Source organism: Podarcis muralis, chromosome 18 (assembly GCF_964188315.1).
Source record: "Podarcis muralis chromosome 18, rPodMur119.hap1.1, whole genome shotgun sequence".
Taxonomy (NCBI): Eukaryota; Metazoa; Chordata; class Lepidosauria; order Squamata; family Lacertidae; genus Podarcis; species Podarcis muralis.
The window spans coordinates 1,205,254-1,222,003 of NC_135672.1; the positions used below are offsets into that span (position 1 = coordinate 1,205,254).

At 47.6% G+C, this 16,750-nt stretch overlaps 2 protein-coding genes across 2 annotated transcripts; both read right to left on the bottom strand.

Moving 5' to 3' along the window:
- Positions 1 to 867: 867 nt before the first annotated feature.
- On the bottom strand, positions 868 to 2,471 carry LOC144326092 (vomeronasal type-2 receptor 26-like). Its single transcript, XM_077922014.1, has one exon. The coding sequence runs from the start codon at positions 2,287 to 2,289 to the stop codon at positions 1,378 to 1,380; it is 912 nt and encodes a 303-aa protein (XP_077778140.1). The 5' UTR covers positions 2,290 to 2,471; the 3' UTR covers positions 868 to 1,377.
- Positions 2,472 to 3,562: 1,091 nt separating this feature from the next.
- LOC144326094 (extracellular calcium-sensing receptor-like) lies at positions 3,563 to 6,227 on the bottom strand. The gene is made up of 3 exons (XM_077922019.1): positions 5,191 to 6,227; positions 4,218 to 4,436; positions 3,563 to 3,631 (listed from the first exon to the last, which is right to left on the bottom strand). The coding sequence occupies exons 1-3, from the start codon at positions 6,082 to 6,084 to the stop codon at positions 3,563 to 3,565; spliced, it is 1,182 nt and encodes a 393-aa protein (XP_077778145.1). The 5' UTR covers positions 6,085 to 6,227.
- Between the last annotated feature and the right edge of the window lie 10,523 nt (positions 6,228 to 16,750).

Genomic DNA, 16,750 nt, shown 5'->3' on the forward strand with positions numbered 1-16,750 from the left:
TTTCAGAAACGGAAGAACTTCCCAGCCCCCCGCAGGGCCTATATGGCCAAGGCCTGGACCTTCACAGGCACCTTCTCTTGAGTTTGAAGAACCAGGTGCCTCCCACTACCCATCACCAGCCTGGAATTGCCCCAGAAGGGAGGCTCTGGGATGGAGGAGCATCTTCAGGTCACAGGGTTGACCCTTGTAAGACTCTGAAGTCCCTTCCCACAGGGGTAGAGCCTGGAGGACTTAGTCTGGACCCAGAGGGATAAAAGGCCTCTGCTGGCTCCCAACCTCGCTTGCAGCAACTGTCTCACTGGGAACACTCTCTGGTCTGGCAACCTCCAGTCTTTCTCTGTGGGACCTAGCACTGGAGCAGAATATATTATTCCTCTGGAGAAGGGGACACAGCTAGGTTTTCAGAGACGGGCATCCCCCACTGCCCAGGGGAAGAAGCGATGGTGGGGAGAGAGCCAACCATAGAATTGTAGGGTTGGAAGGCCCCTCTAGAGTCATTCAGCCCAACCCCCAAAGCGTCCATGCCAGATGGCCCACCTCCGAGGAAGGGAGAAGACACAGCAACTTCAACACTGGAATAGAATGGCACAATTCTCTCTGGTTTTTCACAGTTTTTATTGATTGAGAGAAAAAGGATATTCGGGGGAAATACAGAGAATTGCTTAGACTTTTTGGAAAGTAACCAAACCTGCTCTCATTGCCAACAGCAGAATTTGACAGGAGAGTTTGTATTGATAACTAGGAAACTGTGATTCATTTTTGTGGGGATGATTAGGGAGGCAGGAGAGGATATATTATTTAATCATATCCTTCCTAACTTGTGCTAGCAAGTTCCATATTCTAGCAGAGGTCCAGACATCCCCCCTTTTAAATTACACAGCGGATAGCTTGTTGCTGGCTTGTCGGAGCTTCACTACTTAAGATTCCTGGTGAGATCCCTTCTACTCCCTCTTAAAAAGAATAGACATGAGAATCTGATTAAACTTAATATAAAAGTAGTTTATTCACAGATTCATTCAGGTTCACAGACATATCCCTGAAGGCAGGCTTAGGTTACATAACAACTAGAACTATTCCATAAAGAAGTTAGTCCCAAGTGACGGCGACTAAGGAGTCACTTCTCCAAACACACAGCAACATACACAATGGAGAACACACACTCATCCAAACATGGAGGCCGTGGGCTCCTCTATGCTAGTACAACAGACCGCACCCTCTTCAAGTCTGTCCCAGCTCAGGAGGAAACAGGAACTCTTCTCCTGAGTGAGACAAAACATCCCCTAACATGTCCACTGTATGAATGTTGTACTTGACTGCTATAAGTTTTAAATCCTACAATTTTGTGAAAATTTAACTGGCAGGGAAGATTGAAGTGGGTTAGATTCCCGTTTTCCTCATTAGATGCTCTCTGCTGTTGAGGTTGGGCTTCAGAAGAATGATGTAGCATTTGGGGAGAAAGATGCAAGCCAGAAGACCAGCACCAGAGGCCAAGATGGAGAAGATCTCCACAGCCACCATGATCTTCCCTTTGGTGCTCAGGTAGGTTGGGACAAAGGAGACCCAAACGCTGCAAAAGACCAACATGCTGAAGGTGATAAACTTGGCTTCATTAAAACTATCAGGGAGCTTCCTAGCTAGGAAGGCCACCGTGAAGCTGACGAGGGCCAGGAAACCCAGGAAACTCAGGACATTATAAAACATGGTGGTTGAACCTTCATTACATTCCACTACAATCTCTCCAGCTATGGAATGGAAGTCCAGGTTTGGAAATGGGGGAGAGGTTGCCAGCCAAACAACACAAATAGCAGTTTGGATGAGGGGGCAGATCAGAACAATAGAATTTGCTGGTTGTCTCGCCAACAGTTTTCTTGCCATGTTTCCCGGCTTGGTGGCCATGAAAGCCAGGACCACCGTGATGGTCTTTGCCAGGACGGAAGAAATGGCAACAGAGAAGACGATGCCAAAAGTAGTTTGTCGGAGAAGACAAGTGACCCTTCTGGGTCGACCGATGAAGAGGAAGGAGCAGAGGAAGCAGAGCAGGAGGGAGACGAGGAGGACGTAGGTGAGGTTGCGGTTGTTGGCTTTGACGATTGGTGTGTCCCGTTGTTTGATGAAGGTTGCCAGCATGAGAAGTGTGATCAGAGAGAGGAAGAGGGCAAGGGAAGCTAAAAGAAGACCCCCAGTCTCTTGGTATGGAAGGAAGTTGATCTTCTTCAGGAGGCACTGGTCACTGTCCTTGTTTGGGCATTGGTCTTCAGGGCAGCTGGTACACTGAGTGGCATCTGGCATAAGGAAACACTATTGAAATATATCACATGTGCCATTTGTGTTTTTGACTGTGGTTGCCGCTCTGTCAGGCATCAGGGAATTGGCTTCCTCCCCTCTTTGGCAGTAGATAAGCAGAACAAAGGAAAAGGAGTCTTCTTACCAGTTAGAAACTTTAATGATCACAGCGAGAGAACAAAGAATCCATTTCCTAGGGATGGAGGTGCTCCCAGTTAAGAATCCCACCCACTTCCTCCCTAGTCACTCCCGCGTCTTGTAACCTGATCTCGTAACCACTGTGCTTTCTGTGCTGCCTCCTTTTCAGCTCTTCTTGACCTTGGGCTGCGCGGATGGATGCTTTCCAGAGACAGCGAATCTGTTAACTCTCTCTCTCCCAGTGCTTCTTCTAGTAGCTGTTCCCCACTCAGTATTTCCCAGCTTCTGCCTTCTGAACTATGTCCCTCTGCAAACCGCTGTTCCACATCTATACTACTTCCCTGCTCCTGGGAAGATTCAGGATCCTGATCAGGAGCTGAGGGGGGAGGCTCCCACCATTTCTCCTTAGTGCAGCCCTCCTCAGCACGATCCCTGACACACTTGGGGGGGGGGGGTTAGACAATTCTGTTTTGGATCACAGGGTCAGATTAAAACCCCAATTAGCTGAGTCTTTAACCACAGCTACGGAAACATGTCTTGATGTGAAGTGCTTAATCTGGGCTCATCATCACCTTCACTAATAATAATAATAATAATAATAATAATAATAATAATAATTTGCATACCACCCTATCCCCGCAGGTCCTAGGGCGCTTCACAGGATAAAATCACAATATAAAAACACAAAAGACATAATCAAAATAAAAACAAGAACAGCCCAATACCCACCCACCCCATTTTAACACGCTTTTAAAATGTATATGTTTATTAAAACAGAGGCTATGAAAATATGGAACAGTTTCTCATAATTAGCAATGGTTTAGAACTTATTAAACTATTGATAACTATTCTGATGAATCCTAGAGTCATACTTTAGAGTTGGAAGGGACCCCAAGAGCCATCTAGTCGAACCTCTGCAATGTAGGAATCTTTTGCCCAAAATTCACGACATCTTTGTGAAGAGGTAAAATCATAGACCCAAATCCAAGTTGCAGGGGATTTTTCCACTTCTCCTCATCCAGGATTTCTCTCTCTCTCCACAAGCCACGCTTCTCCTAACAACTTCTGCACCTCAATAGGGGTTTCTAGATTTGACAAACCTGTCTGGTTAGAAAAGGTCCCTTCTGGGCAAGAAATGCATTCATAGCAGCAAACCGGCTTCTCCTCTGGGACTCTTCTGCTCTGCCCCGGAGGACACCTCCTCACACACCTGGCAAAGGGGATCTTCTGAAAGGGAAGAGCGAAATTGCTGAGTTTTGCTGCACAAGGTCAATGCTTGTCTTGCAGTGAAAAAGGACTTGGAGGGATTTATCTACTTGAGTGGTCCAAATCTCTTCCATACCTCTGCAGGTCATAGGGAACTACAAAAACTGAGGCTCACAGAATAAATGAATCATTTAGGGGGACATTGTGTACCAAGACCACTTTGCTTTGATTAAATAGATTTTAAGAAACCCCAAAAATTAACAGGACTTGGAAGAGGTGACGGGAGATTCCCTATTGATGGAGAGAGACAACCAGCTTGGGAGTGCCAGATCCATTTCCGAACTTTGCAGTTTCTTTAAATGTTGCAAAAATGAAGACTCAGATCAAGTTTTGTCAAATGTAGTCCACATTTCAAGACTAAATGAGACTGTGGTTTGATCTGGTCTGGGGAACAGCACCCCCACAATGCAGTGTGCATATGTGGGGCCCACTGATCCCACCATGAAAGAAAGGGCAGGTAGTGATGGCTGCGGAGAGATGGGAGCCAACTCTTGTGCTGGCCTTGGCCTTATGCCCTCATTTTGCCCCACCTGGGAATCCCACACAATGGTGTCTGGGTTGATGCTGAAGTCCTCGCCTGGCGGAGCCTGAGGATCCAGACCTCCAACTTCCACAACAGCACAAGAGTCATTGGGGAAGAAGGCCCAGTTCAGGATATCAAAGCCAGCTGGTCTCCTGCCATGTTCAGAAAAGGAGACTTCGTCCCCAGCGCTGTTGTTAAACCGAGTCTTCCTCAAAGCGGCAAGAATCTGAAATGGAAGAGACACTCAGAAAACGGGGAGGGGGGGTTGTTGGTCTGGCTCCCTTGGATCCACTGGTTTCTGACCTTTTTGAGTCCACTGCTCCCTCAACCAGCCACATTATTTCTGCAGTTCCCTGGTAGAACTCCCTTGCATAGAGGTTCTGTTACAGTAAGTTGGGATTTCCCCATTCCGGCACCATTTTTGGTGCTCATGTAAGTGGGAGCGCATACGTTGATGGGAACCCAAGCAGCTCCGCTGCTCTGCAGGGCCCTGCATGGCAGCCCCAGCCTGCCTTTTCCAAAATTAGGGTGCGCATGGGTGGGTGGGGGACGAGGAGAGGGCAAAACCAGATGAAGATCAGAAGCAGCCATATTTTGTCCTTGTGGGGAAGGAAAGCAAGAAACACAGCGCAGGGCACATGTGCCAATATGGTCCTTTCCTGCAACTCTCTCCCTGTCACCTTAAAGCTGGGTGACTATTAAGGAGGACAGTCTATATCAATATATCGCAATGCTTAGCTGGTGATATATCACAAAGTTTAAAAGCAGCTCCATCCTTATTTCAGACATTGTGATATATATATCCCAAAGTTGAAAACTAAATCTTCTCCAGCCCTACTGAGGAGTTCTGAGGATCAGAAAGAGAACCCAGATGGGTCACATGCAGCCCTAGACCTGTGGTTCCCCATCTCTGTTGCAGCTTCTGCAACATTCTTGCTGCTCCAATCAAGTCACCAAACTAGGCAGCGCGAGGACATTACCTGCCATGGCTGGAGTTTTGGAAGACGGTTGACACCTCCCATCACTGCACGGTTGGTTGAGCGCATGGTGTCATGCAATGCGTGGGCCACAGAATGAACGGCGTTGTAGATGCTGTAACTGTGGCCAGTCATGGTCACTGAGAACACAAAGGCCGGCAGGTCCTCTAGTTTTTCCTCTCCTGTGCATTTTCTCTTGCTCCGTGAAGGTAGGAGGCCTGATCCCAGAAACTCACAGTCAAACACAACTCTCCACCAGCGACAGAGGAAGGCATCTGCCTGTGGCTGGTGTGGATCTAACTCTGAGAGAAACTGGGCAAATCCTGGCACTTCCTTTGAGTGGATTTGGAAGGAAAGGGCCCCATGGAAAGATTTCAGCCCCTTCCATTGCTTCTGGGACCCCTCAGTGACAAAATCCCACTGGGCTGTCAGGACCCAAACTTTCCTAGCTGAGATCTTGTTGAGCTTTTTCATGACGTACATGGGACCCAATAGGTTCCGCAAGGTGTTGGAGTCCAAAAAGACAATCACCACCTGAACGTCGCTCTTGAAAAGATCTGAAACGTGTTTCATCCATATTTTTCCATGCTGCAGAAAAGCCACCGTTTCTGGAATGACCCTTCTGGCAAACGCCACACAGATATCGTTCTGGGTGAGGAGGGGTGTCAGAGTCTGGATGAAGTTTTCACCACTGCTCTCCTCCGGAGCAAGGAGTCCAATCCAATTCCAGTGGAAGTACAGGAGTAACTGGACTAAACCCCTGTACTGGAGGACTTGGTTGGGGTCAATGCGGCAAAAAGACGAGGATACCGTTTCATCTTCCTTGTCAGAGTTAAAGGAGCCATAGCCCAGCTGAAAAGAGCAAGAACTGTGCTTTGAAAGTGACCTTTGAGACATAATGTGAACGTTCCGTGGTGCCTTCTGGGCCCCTCAGTTCCTGCCACCCCGTCCTCCATCCAAACTATACACACACAAATTTTTATTACATTTTTTGAACATTTTCACCAGAAGCAGCACCTCCACAGTGTCTTTACTCAAACATTTTCTACTGCATTCAATCTTTATCTATTACAAAAAGTTTCTTCTTCTCCTCCTCCTCCTCCTCTTTCTCCTTCTTCTTCTTCTTCTTCTTCTTCTTCTTCTTCTTCTTCTTCTTCTTCTTCTTCTTCTTCTTCTTCCCCGCCCATCTGACTGGGCAGCTTCCAACATATATAAAAACATTAAACATTACAAGCATCCCTATTGCAATTATTTTGTCATTTCTGCTGCTTTTATCTCAAATGCTCCCCACAATTTCATTTGGCTGTAATATTTTTTTAAGTCATCCACGGAAGATCTATAAAAAGTTCATCATAAAAACAGGGCTTTCAAGGAGTTACTTGCAGTTTCCAATGAAGCCTGAGCAAAATGCCATCCTTAAAGTTCAGCCTGTCTCCCAAAATTCACTTTCAGCACCGACTGAAAGTTGTCCTTTTGAGAATGCAGGACTCTGGATTCCCTGGACTTTGCATAATGCAATTATACCCCCCCCCCATATATATTTTATTGAATATAATGCTTCAATATTTTTCACTCTGTCATTTCCCCCTCCTTCATGTGTCTAAAGTTTGAATGAAACTATTATCTGGGTCAACATGGTAGTTTAGGAAACTGCAACAGGTGAGTAAATTTTGTCAACTGTAGCCAAATTTGCTCTGGCAGCTAAAAGCTCTGTTCAAGATATATTAATGCTCTCTAATTTTAAAATTTTATGCTGTAAACTTTCTATGCTGTAAACTTGTATAGGGTATGTTGTGTGATTTCAGAGGAAAGCCTTGTAAAGGCCTTTGGTTCTGCACAATAAATTGATGGGGGGAGAGTAAATTTTGGGGCAGGAGTTCTTCATTGTTTTTCTAAAAAGAACTCTTCCCTCACAGAGAGAGGTGGAATAATACCACCGGTAATATGCAATGGGATTATAATCAGGACATTCATTGGGCTGGAGAAAGAAACTAAGGGATAAAAATGGATTAAAAATGGGATAAGAGGGAATGGGTAAGTGGGCATTAGGATCAATTGTACCATATCTGATCACGATTCATTGTCAACAGCTTAATGAGGCGCTTGAAGACCAAACTGATCACTAACCATCACAGTCATTGAATCGTGGAGTTGGAAGGGACCCCTGAGGATCATCCAGTCCACCCCCTGCAATGCAGGAATATGCAGCTGCCCCATGCAGGCATCAAACCTGCAACCTTGGCGTTCCCAGCACCACGCTCTAAACAGCTGAGCTATCCAGGCATTATAACAGAAGCAGTTTACAGAGAATGGGTTTTTGTATCTTTATAGCTTCTGCAAGTGGCTCTCCTCACCTGCGGGATCTTGAAGGAGCCCAGGATGGATGACATCTGTCTTGAAGTCGTGGCGTCTAGGCTCCCAATGACGGACAGCAGCTGGTCCCGACTGTCGCACTTGTAGTTTGGCACCATTTGTCTCTGCGTGGAGAGCAGAGACAGCGTGGCCTCCGCGGTCTTGCTTGCAAAATTGCATTCTGTGTAGATACGGGAACCCAGAGTGACATTGGGGAGGAGAGTCCGGTCCTCGTTGATCTCTTTGATAGCAAACTGCAAGGCCAGGATGTACTGGTAGTTTTTGGGGACAAGCCTGCGATGCAAGTAAAATGGTTATGGGTGGAACGATAGAAAAGTTGAGCCCTGTATCAGGAAGTTTTCAATGTTTGATGTTATGTTTTGATATACAGTCATACTTCGAGTTGAAGTAGCTTCGGGATAAGTATTTGCGGGTTGCGCGCTACAGTGACCTGGAAGTGACAGAGCGCGTTACTTCCGGGTTTTGCCGCTCGCGCATGCGCAGATGGTCAAAATGACGTCGTGTGCATGCGCAGAAGTGGCAAATCACGACCCGCGCAGACGCGGGTTGCGTTCGCTTCTGGATGCGAATGGGGCTCTGGAATGGATTCCGTTCGCATCCAGAGGTACCACTGTATGTTGGAAGCCGCCCAGAGTGGCTGGGGCATCCCAACTAGTTGGGCAGGGTATAAATATAATAATAATAATAATAATAATAATAATAATAATAATAATAATAATAATAATAATATATTGGAACCCCAGAAAATCATGGAAATGGGTTTAACTGGGAAGAGAGAGAAACATTTGAATCTCACAAAATTAACAGTGATGTTGAACAATAAGGAAGCAACTGGATGCAAAGCAGTGATTTCTTACTAAATGAAATGGTGACATTGAGAGGGAGACTATACAGCAAATTGCTGTAGAGATATTTTACTCCTTTCAACCTCCACAGCAGATCCCACCCCACTCCTGCCCTAGCATAGGACGCCCCCAGATTGCACAAGAAAGATGAACAGCATTTCAGTTGGGGGCGGGGGCGGGGGCAGGGAAAGCAACCCAGTTTCCAACTCAGAGCCCTACCTGTCTGAATACTTACTTTAAATCAGGATGTTCTCTGGAATACTCTTTAAAGGATGGGTCTTTGACCACAGCCCTGAACAGGGGTAAATTCCCACCCACAATGAGATCTCCCTCCCTATGGAAGTTTTCGTAGAGTCGAAAGGGCTTCATGGATCGTGTCTGTGTCCTCTTCCTCAAGCAGCTGACTTGAGGCAGGAGCCAGGACAAGAGCAGCAACCGAATCATCTGCAGCTCAGAGAGATATTATATTCCCCTTGAAACAACAATTGCACCTTTGCAGAACCTGATTTGAAAACTACCAATTTCAGCTGGGGGTTTAGGTCAGAGAGATCAATAGTCAGGCATAAAATGGAGTAGCTCAACATGATCATTTTTCTTATTATCACAAGACGGTTTTGTCCTGTATTTTGCTTTATTATTGACTCGATGGTTGTAAGTCTCCAGAGGTTCAACAGGAATGACTGTTATTGCGATAATTTCAGGGAAGAGAAGATAATTCATGCTGTAAGTTCTTTTTGCACCATCTTAGGAAGAAATGATAAACATGTTTTCTGGAACCATGGAAATTCGCTATAGGCCATACCAGCCTGGATGGACCACTCTCCTGGCAAGCCTATCAGAACGATTCATTCAAATCAAAGGGACTAGAATCACAACTTTGCTTTCTAATGGAAAGGTCCATAGTTCAATATCTGAGTGCCCACTTTGCATGCAGAAGGTCTCAGGTTCACTTTCCAGGAGGAGTTTCTGTCTGAAAATATGGAAGGGCATTGCCCATGTTCAGTGGCGTAGCGTGGGGGGTGCCAGGGGTGCCGGCCGCACCGGGCGCAACATTTTGGGGGGCGCGTTTGGCCGGCCCCCCTCGAGGAAGCGGGAACCTCTCCAAGGCACAGCGTGCCGTCGGTAGAGGAAAAAAGCCGCGCAGCAGCAGCAGCAGCAAAGTCGGGAGGAGGAGGAGGTGGAGCGAGCCTGCTAATTCCTTGCTGGGAATTAAGCGGCTCAAGACTCTCTCCACTGGCCGCCTGGGTAGTGAGCCGAGCCGAGCAGGGAGTCTGGCGAGGGGGTGGGAAGAGACTTTCCCCCCTTTTTTCCACCTCGCCTGGTCAAAAAGGAGAGCGGAGTCTCCTCAGGGCGCCCTCAGGCAGGGCAGGGAAAGGCAAGCAGAGCGAGGAGGAGAGAGGGGGGAGGGGGGTAGCAGCCAGGAAACGCCGCGGTGTGGAGGAGGAATCAACTTAGGAGAGAAAGCGAAAAGCCTTGGAGAAAGGGGAAAAAGGAAAGAAAAGAGGCAGCTCCAGGAGAGCGCGGGGGAAAGAGAAGCCTCGCTGCTGCTGCTTGGGAGAGTAAATTACTGTACTTGCCTTGCCCCGGGTTAGGGGGCGCAAATTACTTGCCTTGCCCCGGGTTAGGGGGCGCAAATTACTTGCCTTGCCCCGGGTGCTGATAACCCACGCTACGCCGCTGCCCATGTTTGCTATAACAATTTTATGAAAGGTGGGTTTTTTTACACATTAAACAATAAAATTCAAGCTCATTTATAAAAAAAATGCAAAACACAATTGTATAGAAAAGAAAAAGAGGGGAAAGAATAGAAAAAGGGTAACTAAAAGACCCTTTGTCACATTTATATAGTGCATATCTTATCATTTATCCGCCCATAGAAAAGCAGACTCCCCCAGCTCTCACCTGGGCGCCCCCCTCTTCTCCCAGCCTCCCACCCTGATGAAGATCCGTCCTACTTTTCTTGCAGGTATCTCCCAAGGAGAGTGAACATTAAGAACAGGATGATGTGGCTACCTTCCTTGTGGTTTGTTTATTGGATAACTTCAATGTGTTAAACTTCAATGTGTTAAATTTCCTAATTATTTTTTCCTCATTAGATGTTCTCTGCTGTTGAGATCGGGTCTCAGAAGAATAATGTAGCATTTTGGGAGAAAGAAGCAAGCCAGGAGACCAGTACCAGAGGCCAAGATGGAGAAGACCTCCACAGCCACCATGAACTTCCCTTTGGTGCTCAGGTAGGTTGGGACGAAGGAGACCCAAACGCTGCAAAAGACCAGCATGCTGAAGGTGATAAACTTGGCTTCATTAAAACTATCAGGGAGCTTCCTAGCTAGGAAGGCCACCGTGAAGCTGGCGAGGGCCAGGAAACCCATGTAAGCCAAGACAGAGTAAAACATGGCAAGGGAGCCTTCACTGCATTCCACTACAATCTCGCTGGGTAGAGAAGGAAGCTCCCAGTTTGGGAACGGGGAGAAGTGAGCAGCCAGGCAGCACAGAGACCAGCCTGGATGAGGGGACAGGCCAGGACTATCAAAGTTGCTGTTTGTCCCTTCAACAATCTTCTGGCCATGTTTCCTGGCTTTAGATCCATACTGACCCCACAGTGATGTTTTTCTCAGTGACTGGTGGGAAGTTGTGTTTGACTATGAGGTTCTGAAACCAGGCCACGCTTCACCAGATGGCCAGGGACGTTGCACAGGAGAGGAGAAGCTGAAGGACCTGCCAGCCTTTGTGTTTGATATGAGCATGACCGGCCACAGCTACAGCATCTACAATGCGGTCTCTTCTGTGGCACAGGCGTTGCATGCCCTGTACACATCTGCATCGAAACACAAAAACACAGAAGATGGAAAGGGGGCATTTCTTCTGAACCTGGAACCATGGCAGGAAGCATTCTATTCCCGCTTGCTCCTGATTTTCTCCCAGCAGAGTTTCAGAAATCCAAGTCAACTGACCACAAAGTTAGTGTGAACATTGCTTATTGGATTGTCGTGGTCCTGCCCCTCACAAGATGTTTTCTAAACTGTATTGTTTACATCTGCAAACGTTGGGGTTCTCCTGGGCCTGATGGTGCCACTTGGAGAACAGAGGATGCTATTAGTTCATGGATGGAGCTAGAGCAGCGGTTCTCAACCTGTGGGTCCCCAGATGTTGTTGGACTACAACTCCCATCATCCCTGACCACTGGTCATGCTGGCTCAGAATGATGGGAGTTGTAGTCCAACAACATCTGGGGACCCACAGGTTGAGAAACACTGAGCTAGAGAGAGATTGTGCATTTCTGTATCACCAAGACTGGGTTTTAGCTGCTAGATCTCTAAACTTTGTTTTCTACATCTGCAAACATTGGGGTTCTCCAGGGCCTGATGCCGTTATGTGTCATGTGGAGAATGGAGGATGCTATTAGTTCATGGATGGAGCTAGAAATGATTATGTGGGAAATGGAACTCCCATTAGCTGGAATGTTTCGATCCAATCCATGGCCCCTTGCCAACCCACCCCTACCAACAATGTTTCATCCCAGATCCATTCTTCTTTGAGGAACATCCGCTTCAACAACAGCACTGGGGATGAAATCTCCTTTGGGGAACATGGGATGGAGTCTGCCGGGTTCGATATCATCAACTGGGCCATCTTCTCGAACAAATCTATGGCGTAGAGGAACGTGGGGTGGATGGACCCTGGGGCTGCTGCAGGAGCAGATTTTGAGATGGGCCCAGAAGTCATTGTATGGGCTAACCAGGTGGGGACCAAACTGGGTGGAAACAGAGCGGTAGCCACTGGAGCTGCTGCAGCAAGGAAGTCCTCTGCTCACTATAACCAACCACCATCCATTAACCCAACTAGGCTTTGGGAAGGAGGAGGGAGAACTCCAGAACCCTGTCCAAGCCCCCACACCTATTTTCTGAAGCCAGCATTTACAGGCTTTGAGAAGGAGGTGGGAAGGTGCCCTCTCAGCTCAGAACCCGGTGTGGGGGAACTGGTCACACTGGCCTAACTGTGCTGGGCCTGGGGGTAACCTGAGTAACAGGTCCAGGTCCAGTCCTGTTATGTACTGAGTTGAATAGGATTCAAACTGCAGCAGTCTGATTGGTCCTAGAACAATAGGATCCAAAATGCAGCAGTCTGATTGGTCCTAGGACAATAGGATTCAGAATGCAGCAGTCTGATTGGTCCTAGAACAATGCAGCAGTATGATTGGTTGGCAGGAGCCACCCAATCCAGCTCCAGATAGAAGTGAATCCACAACCTGATTGGCCTACAGGAGAATTCCGGAATTAGCCAATCACGTGCAGCCCATTGTGTAAATAATGTATATAAAGCAGATACTTTGAGGGGACATTCATTCCCTCCTCACCACTATGAGCTGAATAAAGAGCATGAAATCCGCTATCGACTCTGAGTATATTTCAAGTCCCAAATCCAAGGGTTCCGTGAGGAGTCAGTCCGACAGGGCCAAGGCAGGACACGAGGCAGGAAACCAGGCAAGGCCAGGCACAGGATCACAGGCAGGTTCTGGCAAACAGCAATGTTGCTCCTGCAACCTGGGGCGGGGTCCAGCAGCCTTTTATCTCTGTCGGGTAATGGCCGGTCCTGATCCCCCGGTGACTCACCTCCCTGTCTCGCCCGAAGGCAAGCACTCCTCCTGCAAGTACCCAGGTCTCTCCTTCTCTCAGACCTCCGTCTCTGCAGCCCGGGAGGCGGTGGTGGGTTACCAGACCCAGGGGCCGCCTCAGCCTCCCCTGACCCAACTGGTAGTGGCGCAGCTGGAAGTGATGGCCCAGCTGAAGGCAACGAGGTCATCCCTGCATCTGGAGCCAGAGCAGGATCAGGCCCCTGACTCGGCCCAGCTGGTGCTTGTTGCAGGGGAACCTGTGCAGACTGGGGCTCTTCAGAATCAAACTAGGTTCAGACACCGCCTGAGGCAAAGGATCTGGTGCAGACCGAGATTCCTCTGGCTCTGAGTCCGAGCCTGAGTCCCAGGCCATCACACTAACTCCACGTCTGCTTCTATCACACAGAACCATGAACATTTCACTCATGGCCAACTGCCTTCCTTTGCAGATACAACCATTCTCTTGGTGTGTTAAGTGCTGCCTGCCTGGGCAAGTTAGGAAACTCAAGGATGAGAAGCCCGTCTGCTGCTATGAGTGCATTCCTGTCGCCACCCTAAAAGGAACAGATCTCTAAACAGTTGTTTTGCTCATTCCAGGAGCCACTCACTGCACAAAGTGCCCAGGCGATCAACACCCAAACCAGCCTAGTATTGTGAAGATAATCCAGCCTTTGCTTGAGCTTCTCTTGCCTTCTCCCTCTTTCTCCTCACACCTCTGTGCTGGTGATCTTCATCAAACACCAAGACGCCAGTCGTCAAAGCCAACAACCGAGACTCACCTACCTCATCTCCCTCCTGCTCTGCTTCCTCGGCTCCTTCCTCTTCCTCACCTGTTGCCTCCGACAAACGGCTTTTGGAACCATCTTCTCCCTTGCCGTTTCTTCTGTGTTGGCAAGAACTGTCCTGGTGGTTCTTGCCTTCACGGCCACCAAGCCAGGAAACAGGTCCAGCGGCGTGCAGCGTCAATTAAGAGTTTTAGAGAAGAAGAGCTTTACTGGGTAAAAAGCAACTTCTTCCTAAACACCATGCTTCCAAACAGTCTGACTGAGATTCCATACTGCTCAGAACCGAGGTGACTGCCTCTGACTGACATCTTACAGAGAACACAAAAGTGAAACTGGCCGCCAAGTCCCATGACTCAGAGTGACTCCCCAGTTGGCAGTCAGGCCTGGATGACTTGACTCGGCCCCAAGGACTGGGCAGCCCCAGCACTTCCCAGCCTGCCTTGTGGCTTCGGCTCTCAGGGGTCTTGGTCACATGACAGCCAGAAGAGGAGACAGTTCCCAAGCCCCTTGTCCTGCCTCATCCAGGCTGTTCTCTGGGCTGCCTGGCTGCTCACTTCTCCCCGTTCTCAAACTTCCTTCTCTACCCAGCGAGATGGCAGTGGAATGCAGGGAAGGCTCCCTCGCCATGTTTTACTCTGTCTTGGCTTACATGGGTTTCCTGGCTCTCGCCAGCTTCACGGTGGCTTTCTTAGCAAGGAGGTCAAAGATATGGGGTTCAGTTTAAATTGCACATGATTTCTGTGGGGTTGGGTTTTTTTTGCATAGATCTCAGATATGGTTGCTCAGCTAATACGTCTAAACATCACTCTTGCCAAGTCCAAACTCTTGCCCTGCCCTCAATTGATACAGGTTTACATGCTTGTTTTCCTTAACAAATTAGTGATGCCTTTATTAATTAATTCATTCAGCCTTTATTGGCACAATTTAGACAACAAAAGCGTTAAAAATCGAGAAAACATTGGTAATCCAGACATATGAAATACATAAAACAATAGCCACCAATAAGTAAAAATAAATAGTTTTAAATTTGACTTTGAAAATATCCTTGAACAATTTCAGTAGTTTCAGAAATATTATCCCTCCAAAAATATTGGATTACAGATACTTTGCAAATAGATACTTTAAGCTTCAAAGGAGTCGGCTGTAGGTCTCTCCAAAGAGTGCTGAAGAGAGGAAGTCCCAAATTATGTGGTATATTGTATCTGGTGTGTTCATACCACAAGAGCAAAGTCTATTCTGGAAGGGGATTTTGGGGATCTCCCTGACCATACAAACGAGGGGGGTGCATTTAAATGGGCTAGCATAAAAACTCTATGATACAATGGGGTATCTAAGTTGTAAAAATAGCTGGGCCTTTATTAATGATGGCTCAAATGTACCGTAAGTGGCTGGTCACTTGAAATTATGAACAGGATTTATTCCCTAGCTAAGAGTGTGGGAATTAATGTTATCAGAGCAGCTGAAGCATCACGCTGAGCTTTCCAAGGAAGTGATGCAGTGTGATAATTTTATTGATACGTGGCTTCTATTTGTAGTGCATTTTAACAAAACTTGCCAAGGACGTGCTGGGCTAAATGGCACAGCTCCAAGGCTCTTTTGGTGTGGAAGTGAAGCGATGGCTCTCATCCATCCAGCCCTGCAGGACAAACACATTGCTGCACTTTCCTCGTTGCTATGTTAATGTTCTGCTTATGGATACAATAATATATATATATATATAGCAAAATAAAATAAAGTTGCACCACTGAAATGCAACCAGGATGGTTTATTTAATTATTTCACGAAACCCACACACCCTCTGATTGTGGAAAAACCTCGGAACGGTTTAGAAAAAGGGATAAAACTTTAAAACTACAGTGGTACCTCAGGTTAACTACTTAATTCGTTCCGGAAGTCCGTTCTTAACCTGAAACTGTTCATAACCTGAAGCACCACTTTAGCTAATGGGGCCTCCCGCTGCTACCACGCTGCCGCCGCACAATTTCTGTTCTCATCCTGAAGCAAAGTTCTTAACCTGAGGTACTATTTCTGGGTTAGCGGAGTCTGTAACCTGAAGCATATGTAGCCCAAGGTACCACTGTACCATTATTTAAGAGTTTCAAAAAGTGAAAATGACAATAAACTTCTGCAAGGACAAATCCCACCACACAACTTTTTTTAGTTTGTTGAGAGTGTCCACAAGCATATAAACAGTGGTGATCCACTAGCTCTGCCACGCTAGGAATCCAGCAGTGAAGATAACAGCAATGAAGACCCCCCTCTTGGCCTAGCGGATGGGGACCAAAGGAAAGCAGAACAATACGCTGGGCACTTGCTTGGCAGCAGGAGTTGCTGGAAGGAGGCGTACAAGGTGCCACCCCAGCCGTCTTAGGGACTCCACTCCAGATTTGTGTAGGGTTTTCTCCTGAGCCCTTTCTTCTCCTGAAGCTGGGAGTGGAGGTTTAGGGTCCTTCTCCTAGAGGGGGTTCCCTTCCCAGGTGGATGAGCCCCACCTGCCCCTCACTTCCCCCTGCAGCACAGGTAGAAACCGCCTGCTTGGCCATTGGACCCCCCTCTTGGCCTCATCCACTTTGTCTTCACATGCAGGGATGTCCCTAACTCACCAAGGCTTCGAGACGCATCGGCTCCCCTCACCTGGTTTAGCCAACCAGCTAAAGCTGTTCCCAGGATTGTGGCCACTTTCGCCTGCTGGCAGCTTCCACAGGTGAGAGCTGAGCACAGGGTGGGGACCAAAGGTGGACAAACTGTCCTAGAAGGAGCAGGATGAGTCCCCCACTAGAGGTACTGCCTCTCCCAGCACCCCAAACACCCCTTCCAAAGACTCTATAAATATTCCAAAACCTCTCCATATTTTTTGTACTCATCATCATCATCAAACCTTTTATTGGCATCACATACAAACATCCATAGTAAATCAATACAGAATTACCACCTCCCCAATGTCA